Source organism: Gymnoscopelus microlampas, assembly GCF_963454915.1.
Source record: "Gymnoscopelus microlampas genome assembly, chromosome: 2".
Lineage (NCBI taxonomy): Eukaryota > Metazoa > Chordata > Actinopteri > Myctophiformes > Myctophidae > Gymnoscopelus > Gymnoscopelus microlampas.
In genome coordinates, this window is record NC_139939.1 from 28222845 (window position 1) to 28237493 (window position 14649).

Genomic DNA, 14649 nt, shown 5'->3' on the forward strand with positions numbered 1-14649 from the left:
ACCAAATGCGTTCATAAATATGTGGTACGTTACTCCCAGAGCGCTTCAGGTTCATGCATTTAACACATGAAATTCAGAACAAATTTATTCTGGATGAGGATGCCCCCAGGCCCCCCAGCAGGGGTGTAAGCCTCTCACTTTAAACACAGCAGAAAACTGCCTTGCTGCGAGGCACTCTATCTTCACTCGAATGGCCAAGTCTGGCTTTGAGTCAGATTGCTGTTTTGGTGGTCAGTTTCATGCTGCTGAACAAGGTTTATCTACCATTACATGTTGGTTTATTCAGGCTGTTTTATCTGCAAGGCGTTTTATTTCCCTTTTAAATTAGGGGATTGATACCAGACAGGCCAAGGCATTCACATTATAATCTCTCAGAAAACATGATGCCTGCAACCATGGCAATTCATGACACCAGAGAGCAGGGTTTTTTCCTACTATGATTTAAATCTTAACTATTATAAAGCGTTGCATCATGAAAATAAACGCACATCCTGTGTTTTTTTATCTACCAACTTTATATACTCTATACATTGTCACTATAATTTGAATGCAGCTAGTAGTATTTCACCAGAATGCTCAGTACGCAATCTTACACACTTCCCCAAACCTATGGCTCATGCACTCATTTGAATGTGTACATTAAATCCATTTCACCCATACTATATCTGAGTCAGAATGGGAGAAATTGTTTCATCAGGGCTAAAACTGATTAAATTGTTTCATCAGGGCTAAAACATCAGGGCTTTTAATGAATACATACCCAATTCATATTCAATGAATTGAAAGGACTCCAATAGAAACAATCCATAGGCTTTCTTGGATTTAAAATCCTCTTAGCAGACCTTGTATTGTGTGTGTGTTTTTTTTGTTTGTTTTTTGCATACTGCTAATAAAGTATTCAATCGATTAATAAATCAATGCAATCATAGGCCTACACCTTTTCACGTCAGACGCCCTCTTGTGGCGCGTATGGTCAGGACACTAATTGTCCGGCGCGCGTCACAGAATCCACTTACCGGGGAGGAGCTGTGTTTAGACATGATGTAGGGCTTCAGTACGGCCGCAGATCAGGAGTTGCTGCAAGGAAAAGGAATGCCACCATTCATGGGAATAATGATCGGCGTTAGGCTCCTACAGTAGGTTCATCATGGCAATATAAATTAACTTTTTTGATTAATTTTGGATGTGCTAGGCCTACCTTTTGGGGATTTCTTTCAATTCCTACTTTAGATATGTAGACTATACTGGATTTTTGGGTCTAGCACTCCACTGAGAAAACCCATTGTTGACGCGCAACCTCTTTTTCTTATTTAATATAAATTAGCTGTTTAAGAATGGAAGAATGTAGACTATAATGTTCACTACCTCAATAATAAATTGCACTTTACAGCTCTTATTTTGTTTGGTGGAACGAAACAAACTCTCACTCTTAAAAACATTTTTTTTTTAAATAACAAGAAGAATTTTCGGCATTTGTTTATTATTTTATCAATTGATTTAAGGCTACTATTCTCATCATCAGTGGACCTGGATCTAAGTTTTGGAGTGTGCACTGGAGCGCACGCAATGTGCCTTTAACTGCCTTATCTGAGTGGAAGCAGTGGAACGGGAATCATCATGATGGACAAAACCTTGTTCTCGACTGGAAACCAACTTTAACATCCTCTGCATGGAGTTTCAAAATGACATATTTTAACTTGACGAACAACAAAAGCAGCGACGATGGAATCGATTATGGCGAAGCTCTCAATCTATCGCTTATTTTCGATCCGATATTATTCGCCAACGACAGCAACAGTAACAACACCACGACCTGCACGACCATCGCGCTGGACTCGCAGGTCGTGGGGGTCGGGGTCTTTCTCGCGGTTTTCATCCTGGTGGCGATCGTGGGAAACATCCTGGTGATCCTGTCGGTGCTCTGCAACAGACACCTGCAGACGGTCACCAACTTCTTCATCGTCAACCTGGCCATCGCGGACCTGCTGCTGAGCATCATCGTGCTGCCCTTCTCCGCCTCGCTGGAGGTGCTGGGATGCTGGGTGTTCGGACGGGTGTTCTGCGACATCTGGGCAGCGGTGGACGTGCTGTGCTGCACCGCGTCCATCCTCAGCCTGTGCATCATCTCCATAGGTCAGTGTGGTTCTCAAAACTTTTTTCATGTTAAGGACCCCCCAAAATGACATGAATTTGGCCGCGGACCCCCCTGGTCCCCCCATCTCAAATCTCATCTCATTTTCACGATTTTTCAAAAATAGCAGATCTACAAGCTCATAGTGTGGCACGAAGTGACGAGCTGTGAGCTTGTAGATCTGCTGTTTTTGAATAGTCAAAGTATAAAATGTGGTTTAAATGTTAAAATCATTGTCACACTATATTAACTCATTTTGCTGGGGACCCCCAAGGACCCCTGGGGGTCCCCGGACCCCACTTTGAGAACCAATGCCATAGGTACAGTAGCACAGGATAGGTGGGCAGCACCAAGGCACCGATTGGTGCTAAATTGGCAATTTCTTCCCCAAAAATATATTTGGAAAATGTTTTAATCCATATGGGTGAGTCACCCATATGGGGTTTAAGTGGTTAAAACATTGACCCAGGGTGACTGGAGTCCCTCAGGGCTCAATACTAGTGTAATTTCTGTTTTCTGTTATTGTGGGAGAAGCTTCTGAAAATAGACGATTGACAAGCTCACAACGCAACGCCTCAGTTGTGAGCTTGTCGATCTGCTATTTTCAGAGAACGCTTTCCCCACAATACAGATGCTGGGGTCTAAGTGGTTAAGTAAAGTAATAGTAAGTACATCATTAGAACATGCTTAAATATTCGACAATTAAGGTCTAAAATTTCTATAATTGCTACATATTGCGACAAAACTTCTATATCCAGTCATTTTGGGACATAAACGAAGAAGTTAAGAAGGATACAATTAAGTACATAATGATGTAGGCCTACTGTGCATGTTCACATCATTACCATTTTTCTTTTTCGTGTTCGTTTTTTACATTTTGGACAAAATAGCCAATTTGACATGGAGGTGCCCAGATCTAAGTGCCCACCTATCCTGTATTCTCTCCATAGACCGCTACATCGGCGTCAAGCACTGTCTGAAGTACCCCACCATCATGACGGAGAAGAGGGCAGGGGTCATTCTGGTGTTGGTGTGGGTGACCTCCATGGTCATCTCCATCGGACCCCTGCTGGGCTGGAAGGAACCACCGCCGCTGGACGAGAGCATCTGCCGGATCACGGAGGAGCCGGGCTACGCGCTCTTCTCCTCGCTGTTCTCCTTCTACCTCCCGCTCATGGTCGTGCTGGTCATGTACTTCAGGTAGGAGATGGAGACGATTCAATTGTTTTTATCGTTTATCGTGATGAAAAAGAAGCTCACGATAATCGCATCGCAGAGATTTGAATTTATCGTGAAATTCCTGCTCATGGTCGTCCTGGTCATGTACTTCAGGTAGGGGATGGGACGATAATCATTATTATCGTGATAAAAAAACACTCATGATAATCAGAGATTTAATACACTGGGATCAATTCACCTTTGCCGAGTTGCATATCCGGTATTTAAACCCTCTAGAATTGGTAAAACACACCTGTAAAGAACATTTGCCAAAAATAGCCGATCTACAAGCTCACACCGCATCGTGTTGTGAGCTTGTAGATCTGCTATTTTTGGCAAATGTCCCCCCCCCCCCCAGACTATGGATGCTGGGGGGTTCAAGTGGTTAACAAAAGTGTAATTTTAAGAGTTTTAAAGTATATTTTCATTGTCGTGATAATATCGCATCCTGAAGACATGAAATCTTCATATCGTCCCATCCCTATACTTCCAGGGTCTACGTGGTGGCCCGGAGGACTACGAAGAGTTTGGAGGCGGGGGTCAAGCGAGAGAGAAACAAGTCGATGGAAGTGGTCCTGCGGATCCACTGTAGGAGTGTGATGGAGGACGCGCGCCACGCCAGCTCCAAAGGCAGCAAAACGCATCCGTTCAGGAGTTCGCTGTCGGTGCGCTTGATGAAGTTCTCCCGGGAAAAAAAAGCTGCTAAAACCCTGGCGATTGTCGTTGGGATGTTCATCGTGTGCTGGCTGCCGTTTTTCTTCATTCTGCCGCTGGGTACGTCATATTAACAGCATTGTTTGTTATAATTAGGAACTTATTATAGCATAATGTGCTCCCGGGCGTCAAGGGCTATTAAATTGATACAAGTATTACGTGCAGACAATATGCCTAGGCTACACACACAGTCACGCACAGACTAGTTTATTACCTATCATCAGGGAAAAGGCTATCAGTGTCAAATTCAATTGTTATTCACAGACTAATGTAGGCTATTAGTCTACTTCTATGTTTGTTAATAACCCAATTCTCCTCACTGTTGATTTCAGCCTTTAATATTTCTTATCTGAAATTAGTATTTTCAGCAATTTCATGTGGAATGAATGTGTTATTCTCATTACTCAATTTAACATGAAATTGGAATGTGTACCTCCATTACTTGCCCCCACATAACCCACTCTTCAGCATAGGCCCGATATCCCTAATAGACCAATCATAAATGCTTTGAATAGAAATTACTTTCTGCAGCTGGAGAGCCAACCAATAATAAGAAAATGAAAAGCTACCAGACTACACTACACTAAAAATGGTCAATATTCATGCAGTGTTCATCATTGTAGGCATATCAGTGGAAAAATGAAACTGGTTCTCATTTGGATCCTAATGCTATACTTGTTTTGGTTGAGCTTGTGATCCAGATATGTTTTGCACATTTTTAGTAGTAGCCTATAGAGGTGCCACAAAACATGCTTTCCAAACACTGCTGCTTGACGGTCTTGAAAATATCAATGTGGATTGACATGAACAAAACAACTAGTTGAGCTTATGTTTATATATAGAGCTAAGACAAAGCAAACTGAACCATGTATAGTGGGATTGGTCAATTATCAAGGACACATAGCAAAACCTTGAGTATGAACCTAACTCAAGTGTCTTTTTTACACTTCCAGAGTTAGATTAACACTCAGAATTTGACTGTGTAAGTGTACTGTATGTTGTACACACACACTTGTAAACATCCTGAATCATACGCTCCATCCATAACACGAGACACTCATCTTTCAGTTACAAATCCCCACAGCATGACTTTAATTGCACTAAAGTGTCAAGCTCCCATTCTCTTGTTGTTGTGGATTCATATACGGGAGTGATAACATCTCTTCTCTTGGCAGGACTTAAGCACAGAGAGAGAGAGAGAGAGAGAGAGAGAGAGAGAGAGAGAGAGAGAGAGAGAGAGAGAGAGAGAGAGAGAGAGAGAGAGAGACAGCCAGCCGCCCCAACTAGAGGTTCCTTACCGCTTACTGGACCAGGTTGATAACCCCTCACTGTGCTGATCCACTACAGCACTCTATTGCGTTTCTGACAGCAATACTTAACTTCCATCAAAGAGTGGGTGATTCCATGCTTTCTTTTTCACTTGAAATTTCAACAACGTGCAATACTGCACGTTGGCAGGAAGGAAAGGGTGAGGTAGAGATGGCTCCAGACTTCACAAATGCATTTCTCTCTCTCGCTCTCTCTCTCCCCCTCTGTCTCTCGAGTCTCGTTCTCTCCTTTCCCCTCCATTTACTTAGAGCAATGCAGTGAATAACTTCTCTTGACATAATTAGTGGAGCACATGGAAAAACAATTGGGTAACTTAAGCAGAATCCTTCAAAGCTTGTGGATACCTTTGGGATTTGTGCATTGTTGTGCTCACTCCAGATTCTGTGTGTGAGTGTGCGCGAATGTGTGTTTGTGAGAGAGAGAGAGAGAGAGAGAGAGAGAGAGAGAGAGAGAGAGAGAGAGAGAGAGAGAGAGAGAGAGAGAGAGAGAGAGAGCAGACACCTTGTCAATCAACTGTCACAGAGCTAGGCATGCATGTTTAAGGTCATAGTCATTTGAAGGGTGATATTGTTCCAGGGTTGGAGACATTATTCAGGCTGTTAATGCGATATTATGGTTAATTGTATCCCAGTAGACCTGAAGGCAATCAGAAACCTCTGTGGAGGATATGGTTTATAGTAAACTGTATCTGGTGTTTAAAAGAATTGCAGCAAATGGAAACTTTGTAACCCTTCATGCAGGAACTTTATTCAGGGTTTCAACTCCAGTATTCACATCGCACAAACCTGCATCACACATTTGTTTTCTAGGCTTGCCTCCATGCTATTCTAAGTCCCAATGGTGAAAGAGAAGGGAAAATACCCTGCCAAGGGAAACAATTACACCAGGAAAATAGGTCTGATGTTATCTCGAGGATTTAGTTTTTGGCCTGCACAGTAAAATCATGAGTGTTAATTAAACTATGAAAGTGTACAAATCAGAGTTTGATCAGAATCAAAAACCTTTATTCCAAGCGTTTTGTTTATTAATTATAACTTGTTACAACCGGTTTGAGTTACTGACAGTCTTCTTCTCTGGCTTGTTACAGGTTTACAAATATAGTTACGTTTAGTGCTGTATAAAACCCTTTGAGAAATCTTAACTGATACAGTTTAAAACAATAGCTCAAACAGTACTTTAAGTTCATAATGCATGAGATGAGAGGTGTGATTGATATTAAAAGACAATGTACTCGAATACCTCTATATAAGTATGTTTTAAAGCTTGTACTTTTGAATACTTAGGTAAGTTTAAAAGCAAGTACTCCACTGCTTTAACTCAACTCATTATTTTGGCAGAGCAACTTCCACTTGTAGTTGAGAAATATTTGACCATGAGTGTCTATGCTTTGACTCAAGCACTGGAGTTGAGTACCTTGTCCACCACTTGTTGCTGGTGACAGAACGGGTCATTTGCTGTACATGGATGTACGGCTTAATTATAGGCAGAGGTCGTGACTCTGGGGGCTTTGAAAAGACCTGCCTGTAGGCAAACCTTTCTCATTATTGACGTCTGTCCAGATGGCATCAACAAGAACACAGCTGGCTGGCTAAATGCTAATTTCACAGCACTGTAAAATCCTGAGTAGAGATCTAATTTAACAAATGTAACCAAATGGACCCATAAGGGTTTGTACACACTCTCAAGAGCTAAATTAACCGTAAGGATTTTAATGTGTGTATGTGCAACACTGCCTACCATTCAAAAAGTCTGTGAAAACCTTCATATGAAATGATAAGAATATAAAGATAATAAGACTATAAATGAAGACACTTGATATAGATGTCACGTATAAATGCATGTAGGACAAGGGATTACTTTTGTACGTTATTGTTTCCGGCTATCGGGCACCCCCAGAGCAAGGGATTTCATCAGCATGGATAAATAACTAATTATAACTATAGGCAATCTGGGATCATGGGAATATTATTTCCCATTATTCTACAGTACAAAGCCATTATTGGAATGTTTTGCCTTCCTGGCAGTGAACACCAATGCAGTCATTTTCAGTTTTTTTTGTAGGCAGTATGGCTAAGAGTGAGATTAAACAGAACAGAACAGCCAGTAACCATAAGCATTTGTACAGTTTAGTACATTCAGAGGCCTTTAAGTAAATGAGTGAGTGACCGGTATTTGGATCACAGCAAATGGAAGAGTATGGGAATAGCTGTATTTACATAACTATTGTGCGTACTTGCATTGGGGTTGAGGTTTGAATATCAAAGCATAGATTCATGACCTTCACTTGGATTGTCATCATTAAAAGATAATTCCCATAACTCTGTGGCAGTTGATTGACAGGCTCTCGCTCTTTTCTCTCAGGCTCTCTCTCTCTCTCTCTCTCTCTCTCTCTCTCTCTCTCTCTCTCTCTCTCTCTCTCTCTCTCTCACTCACTCTGACTGATGCATTCGTTAACTCTGGTAGAACTTTAATCCTCTGGATCAATTGTAATTATCTCAGATTTACTTTTTTGTTTTGGTTTCTCACAATGGGTTGTGTCATGGTATGGTGGTACTGCGTCACAGTGAGGAATCAGTTGATCTCTGCATTGAACGATGAGTCACACTTTCAGCATTCATCTGAGTTACCTTCAGCATTTGCTGAAGGAAACCATTCCGTGGCCCTTCCTTTGAGCAGAGATTACAGTAAACCCAGATCAGTATTTTAGAGCAGTGCTTCCCAAACATAGAATTGTGGACCATTCTGTGGTCACAGACACGCTATTTTTTACAGGTTGTGACTGAGTAAACATCAAGTGTTTTACCTTTCCTACAAAAAAGGGGGGAAGAGAGAGAGAGAGAAAAAATATTTTTTCAAAATATTTTCAGAAATTATCCCAAAAAAGCAAAAGAAATCTTCATCTTCATCACTCACTGAAAACACACGTTCCTTGTTCTGGTGACTTCTGGTGATTGTTTTTGAAAAGGAAAAAAGCTATTTTTTTTTTAAAAAGTATGGCCCCTCACGCATTAGAAGGACAAATATCAGTCACCAGAACCAGGGATGTGTGTTTTTAATGTGTCTAACATAGTTAACATGAAGAAGCATAAAACCCCAAAGTTCTACTTGTGGTGATCCAGACTGTATAGGGAGACAAATACTGAGGTGAAAAATGTATTCATTGGTTAAGATGAAGTTTGAGATTGAATGGGTTTAGGAGAGGGGCGTGTCTGATAAAATGAATATTAAATATCTAAATATTGAATGAAGCAACTTAAAAACGGTCTGGGGGTACACACAACAGCCAGGGTAGATGTTAAAATGACCCCAGAAGTGTTTTAAAGTGAAATACCCCATAATGTCAGTGGTGAATTCAGACAGCTAATGTCTCTGTTGGGTCCCGAGCTGTAAAGGCCCCTGATAAAGAGGCCTCTCATACCGATTACAAATCATGTCCCCACTCAGCACATATGTTTTTGTTTCTCATAATCAGCAACGGTCTCCTGTCTTCAGCAGTGAGTGTGTGTATTAATGTGTTGTGAAGCCCAGTTGAGTTGGACCATATTGTCGCTTTTGGGTGGAAGGTTTTTGTATGTCCAAAACTGTTACTTTTCAGAAAATGGAAAAATGAACCTGTGTTCCAATGCATCCAATGTAGTTATTGTTTTGTCGCAAGTTCTTGTTAATAACTTTTCATTGGTTACATTTTTATAAAACCCACAGACACACTTAACCACTTTCACATTTACTTTTTTTTAAAATGGAAAAATTGGAAAAAATAGCAGATGTACAAGCTGCTGTCGACGTGTCACAAAAGTTTAAATATGGAGATACGATGATTTCTGCACGACAGTGATGATATGCATCTAGAGCTGCAGGAGTAGTAAGAATAAGTAATTAATAGGCCTTATTATTACAAGATTGTCAGGGACCGAGTTGGTCGGAAGGAGAGACACAGGGAAAACTTTGTTGGTTTTAAATCTCTTTTTTTATTTATTTTTTATTTCTTTTCTGATTTCGTTGTTGCAAATAAATGGTTTAACAAAACAAATGTGCTCAACACAAAGGAAATTAAACTAAATAACTAAACAGAAAAACAGGACTGACCAACACAACTGAACTGAAAACTGAACTGACCAGATTGACACAGGAGGTGGACATATATAGGGACGGGTCAGACCACTGTTAACACAAAAGGGGGAAAAGACAAAGACTACCATTGAAACACACGCTCAAAACCCCTGCCCCACCCCATGGTACAGAGGGACTGTGGTGCAGTCCAATTTCTCCATATTAGCTGTAGATCTGGAGCAGCTGATCCCTATTGCTTTGGCCAACCCATCATGTCCATGTATGTCAGTCAGCAACCTCCCACAGAACTGGTAACTCAAAGAAAACTCATAAATGAACTCTCTCATTCCCCCCCTCTGACACACAAGTGGAGGCACGCATTGCTGCTTGTCTGGCTGACATCTCGGAGTGGATGTCGACGAACCACCTGAAGCTCAACCTGGACAAGACCGAGCTGATGTTCATCCCGGGGAAGGGCTGTCCTCACCGAGACATGGCCATCACCATTGAGAATGCTGTGGTGACGTCAACTCGGACTGCGAAGAATCTGGGTGTGACCCTGGACGATCAACTGTCGTTCTCGGCTAACATCGCATCAGTGACACGGTCCTGCAGATTCCTCCTCTACAACATCAGGAGGATTCGCCCCTTCCTCACGGAGAAAACAGCCCAGGTGCTCATCCAGGCTCTTGTCATCTCCCGCCTGGACTACTGCAACTCCCTCCTTGCTGGTGCTCCGGCATCAGCCATCAGACCTCTGGAGCTTGTTCAGAAAGCTGCGGCTCGTCTGGTGTTCAACCGCCCCAAGTTCTCCCACACAACTATCCTTCTCCGTTCTCTGCACTGGCTCCCCGTAGCAGCTCGCATTCAGTTTAAAACCCTGGTGCTAGCCTATAGAGCAGTGAAAGGAACAGCTCCTTCTTACCTCCGGGTTTTGGTCAATGCCCACACCCCTGCCCGACCACTCCGGTCTGCCACCTCGGGGCGACTGACTCCCTCGCCACTCAACGGTCCTTCTGGTCGATCGACACGGTCACGACTTTTTTCTGTTCTGGCCCCACAGTGGTGGAATGAACTTCCCACTGATGTCAGGACAGCAGAGTCACTGCCCATCTTTCGCCGCAGGCTGAAAACCCACCTCTTCAGGAAACACTATCCTTCCTCTTTGCCTGGCCTACTTGTTGTTAACTAGTTGTACGAACTCTTGTTTTATTGGATCTTGTTTAGTCGATACACTTATTTGTTTTAGCTCGTGCTCATTTGATTTTGCCATTTTTGTCTCATCTGTTTAAGAAAGTAGGTAGCTGATATATTGCACTTTTACCTTAGCGCTAGGTATACTCTTGGTTGCTTGTTTTTGCAGGAAATGTACTTAAAACTTCTGGTGATTAGTAGTTTTCGTTCCCTACCTATGTTGAATACACTTATTGTAAGTCGCTTTGGATAAAAGCGTCTGCTAAATGACTGTAATGTAATGTAATGTAATTAAACAATAAATTATGTCATTTCAACTGGTTAATAATGAACAACTGAAAATAAACACACTAAATATATAAAGAAAAAGGAAGATTACCATACATTATAGTCTCTATGTGTGGCTGCTGAGTCAGCCATCACACAAGATAAATAATATAATTTTAGAATGGGGTGGCTGGTGACAATTTCCAAAACAAAAACATTAAAGGAAGAGTAGGGCTGATAGGAAAGACTCCTAACTATAGTACTTCTTACTGTAGCATGAATGCAATAATACATACGCTACACGATTATTCATAACAGTGTCCAAATTGCAGGCAAATACTGTTGAGTCTTTCTGTTTTGTCTCTTGGTATATTCATTTCTATAATAAGATCAAGACAGCACTGTCTAGGTTTAAACATAACCCAAAGTGTTTGTGAATAAACAGATTCAAACAGAATAAAAAATATTATCGTCATTGTATCATTGTATGGCAAGTGACTAGATTTTATTTTAAGATTTTATATCTGTTGAACTGTGATCAGCACCTCAACAGTCCAGAATTGTTATTCTTTTTCATTATCTCATAGCGAAATCAGAGTAAGACCCTTTGGCAACTGGGAAAATATGAGCCCAGTTTCTGAAGTTATTATTTGATGTCAGAGGTTTGGCATTGCACTAAAACAGAGTGCTGCAGAGCCTGGTTTATTTATTTAGTACATAGAAAACATGCAGTCAACATAATAATATATACACTTAATTATTATTGTATCAAAATGATTTATCCTAATTAAAGGGATATTTCACTTTCAAAAAAACTTTGGGTCATTTTATCATCTACTCAGGCTTTTGTGAGCCCCCCAGACAGTTTTTAAGTTGCTTGATTCACTATTTAGATTTGATATTCATTTTATCAGACACGCCCCCTTCCTATACAAACCTATTATAACTTCAAACTAAATTTTTAACATGTTAGATTCATCAAAAACATTTTTTTATTGTATTATTATAATTTATTTTTTTCAAAAAGAATATTAAAAATAAATGAAAAAAGTATTAGGAGGGCAGGGTGAGTCACCAGAACCAAGGCCGGGTGTTTTTGATGAATCTAACATGTTAAAAATGGAGTTTGAAGTTATAATGGGTTTGTATAGGAAGGGGGCGTGTCTGATAAAATGTATATCAAATATCTAAATACTGAATCAAGCAACTTAAAAACAGTCTGGGGGGCTGACAAAAGCCTGAGTAGACGATAAAATGACCCAAAGTTTTTTTGAAAGTGAAATATCCCTTTAAGTCAATATGTTATTCTACACAGTACGTTACAGTGGTTTCAAGTTGAAAACATTGTGTGCTATTGTATATCGACAATTTATCACAGGTGAGGAAATGCTTAGACAAATCATTAGTGAACACAACTAACACCAAAGGAACTTTGACTTAAAATAAATGCTTCACACAATTAAAATATATCTAATAAGCTTGAGATTTTTTGGCTACATTTTGGCTTGATCAAAATATGTACCCTAGCCTACTGTATCTCTTTTCTAAATAATTAGAACATGGAAATCAGCTGGCCTATGAAATAAACAGCTTCCACAATAGGCACAGGGACAGTTTGTTGCAATTATTAACAATATAGTACTGAGTAATTAACTCAAATGTCCGTTTGTAGCATGATGGTCATATTTTTTGTTATGTTCTGGTAGAATGGTCACAATTATATGTATGCAGCAAAATATAGGTGCTTGTTTTTGTAATGTTAAAACAGCTCAAATCAGATGATAATTTTTTTTTACATTCTGACAATAGCAAAAATAGCAGATCTAAAGCTCACACTCGCATTGCGACACATTGTGTCAATATATGTCATATGATGAAGTATAAAGAACTTGAAGTATCATTGTTTGTAATGGAATAAAATGTTCATAGATTAAACTTTCATAAAAATGTTACTCGCATACTGTACCATATCTAATGAATTGTTCCACATCCTTCCAGGTTCCTTCTTCCCAGCACTAAAGCCGTCCGAAAGTGTGTTCAAGGTGATCTTTTGGTTGGGCTACTTCAACAGCTGCATCAACCCTATGATCTACCCTTGCTCTAGCAAAGAGTTCCAGCGAGCCTTCACCCGCCTCCTCAAGTGCCAGTGCCATCAGCGACGGAGGGTCCTGCGGCGATTCTACGACCAGAGATGGCGTACGGCCGTCAAGGGCATGTCAAGGGACCGCAGGGGAGAGTACAGCCCCGGCTTCGCCTTACATGAACCCTGTGGGAACGCGTGCTTGTACAAGCGGAGAGGCCGCTCACGGAGTTTCAAGGGATGGAACCTGTTCCCCCCGCTGCAGACGTCCTCCATCCAGCTCAAAGAAAAGATGAACAATCTCTCCAATAAGATCAAGGGAGGAACAGGGAAAAACACTAGCACACCTGCACTTGACCGGACAGAGATCGATACAGTTTCTATGGGAATTTACAATGACTGTGCTGAGCAGAGTGGTTATCAGATCTATGACCTGACGGAGTGTTATGCCCTGAAAGAGACTGACATTTAGATTTATATTCTCCCAGAGAATAGTGACATTTGATTTTGGTGCCATGGGACAATGTTGGACACAATAAAGGCAAGGGACATCACTTATATCCCCAGGACATTTCTGAAAGACATAACAGGGGGATTTTGATCAAAGCAAGGGCCCGGAAACAACATTGATATCAAACTCTGATGTTCATTTGGATGGAATTGGATTTTTTTTTTATGTGAAACTGAAAGCAAATCTTGGGTTGTGTTTTATAAGGAATTTGTATTGGACCACCTTCAGCTCTTCGCTGATGGGTAGCTGTAAAGTACACACGTGGGAATGATGAACATAAACTGGCGTAGTTATTGTTTATGTCACTGTGGCCTATTAAGTGTTATGTGTCCATTTCTGTCAGCTAAATAAACAAAAAAATAACTGTATTTGATCATTGATAATGAATAAATGCTTTGTTTTCTATTCAGTTCATCTACATGAAAACTGTTTAACGTTAACACATCAAGAATAATTGTTTTAGTAAAATGGAGATTAAAGTGGGTCATACTGTAGGTACAGTAAGTGCCGGATATATTGTCCCTAGAAACTTACAGGAATTAATTCATTTGTGTATACCATTTATTACTTGTGTTTTGACAAGACATTGTAGAATAATGGACCCGCAGAATAATTTATGTAAGATTTACTACTGTACTGTATAACCATCCATTATATGAAGTAAGAATAAACGAAAGGTAAGGTCAGCTGTTAATGGGACTCTATTCCAGGATAAAACCATGGATACAGGCTTAATCCTCTGAAATGTTCATTGCTACTGTAAATGATTGCTAATGCTAAAAGAACATGCTTTGTTTGTACAGTATTTGCTGCTGTAATGATGTTTGTCAATGTCAGATGTAAAGCAAAATAAAAAAGCAAAAAGCCCAAATCTATTATTTTTGTTAGCCAACTTCTCATGGCCCCAGCCTTGACATTAATATCCAGGCAAGCATGTTCACCACTTAAACCCTATTTATCTTTGTTGACCAAGGTCTCCAAGGGGTTTATGCCCCCCGCCTCCCCTTTTCCCTCTACACCACACCACAAGTAGCTTGTAGATCTGCTATTTTCACAGAATGTGTGCATATTATGACATGCCCCGCTAGTGTTCATGTGGTAACTATGATGAGCACAGTGAAATTAAGACTAAACCATTTTACATTGATTTATTAA

The 14649-nt window shown here is 40.5% G+C and overlaps 1 protein-coding gene across 1 annotated transcript; it reads left to right on the forward strand.

Moving 5' to 3' along the window:
- Positions 1–1073: 1073 nt before the first annotated feature.
- Positions 1074–14356, forward strand: adra1d (adrenoceptor alpha 1D). The gene is made up of 4 exons (XM_084044865.1): positions 1074–2133; positions 3082–3331; positions 3843–4123; positions 12902–14356. The coding sequence occupies exons 1-4, from the start codon at positions 1683–1685 to the stop codon at positions 13453–13455; spliced, it is 1536 nt and encodes a 511-aa protein (XP_083900991.1). The 5' UTR covers positions 1074–1682; the 3' UTR covers positions 13456–14356.
- The last annotated feature ends 293 nt before the right edge of the window (positions 14357–14649 follow it).

Coding starts and splice junctions, on each gene's coding strand:
- adra1d (XM_084044865.1), top strand. CDS start 1,683: ATGACATATTTTAACTTGACGAACAACAAAAGCAGCGACGATGGAATC. Junction 2,134..3,081: donor CCTGTGCATCATCTCCATAG/GTCAGTGTGGTT, acceptor TTCTCTCCATAG/ACCGCTACATCGGCGTCAAG. Junction 4,124..12,901: donor TTTCTTCATTCTGCCGCTGG/GTACGTCATATT, acceptor ACATCCTTCCAG/GTTCCTTCTTCCCAGCACTA.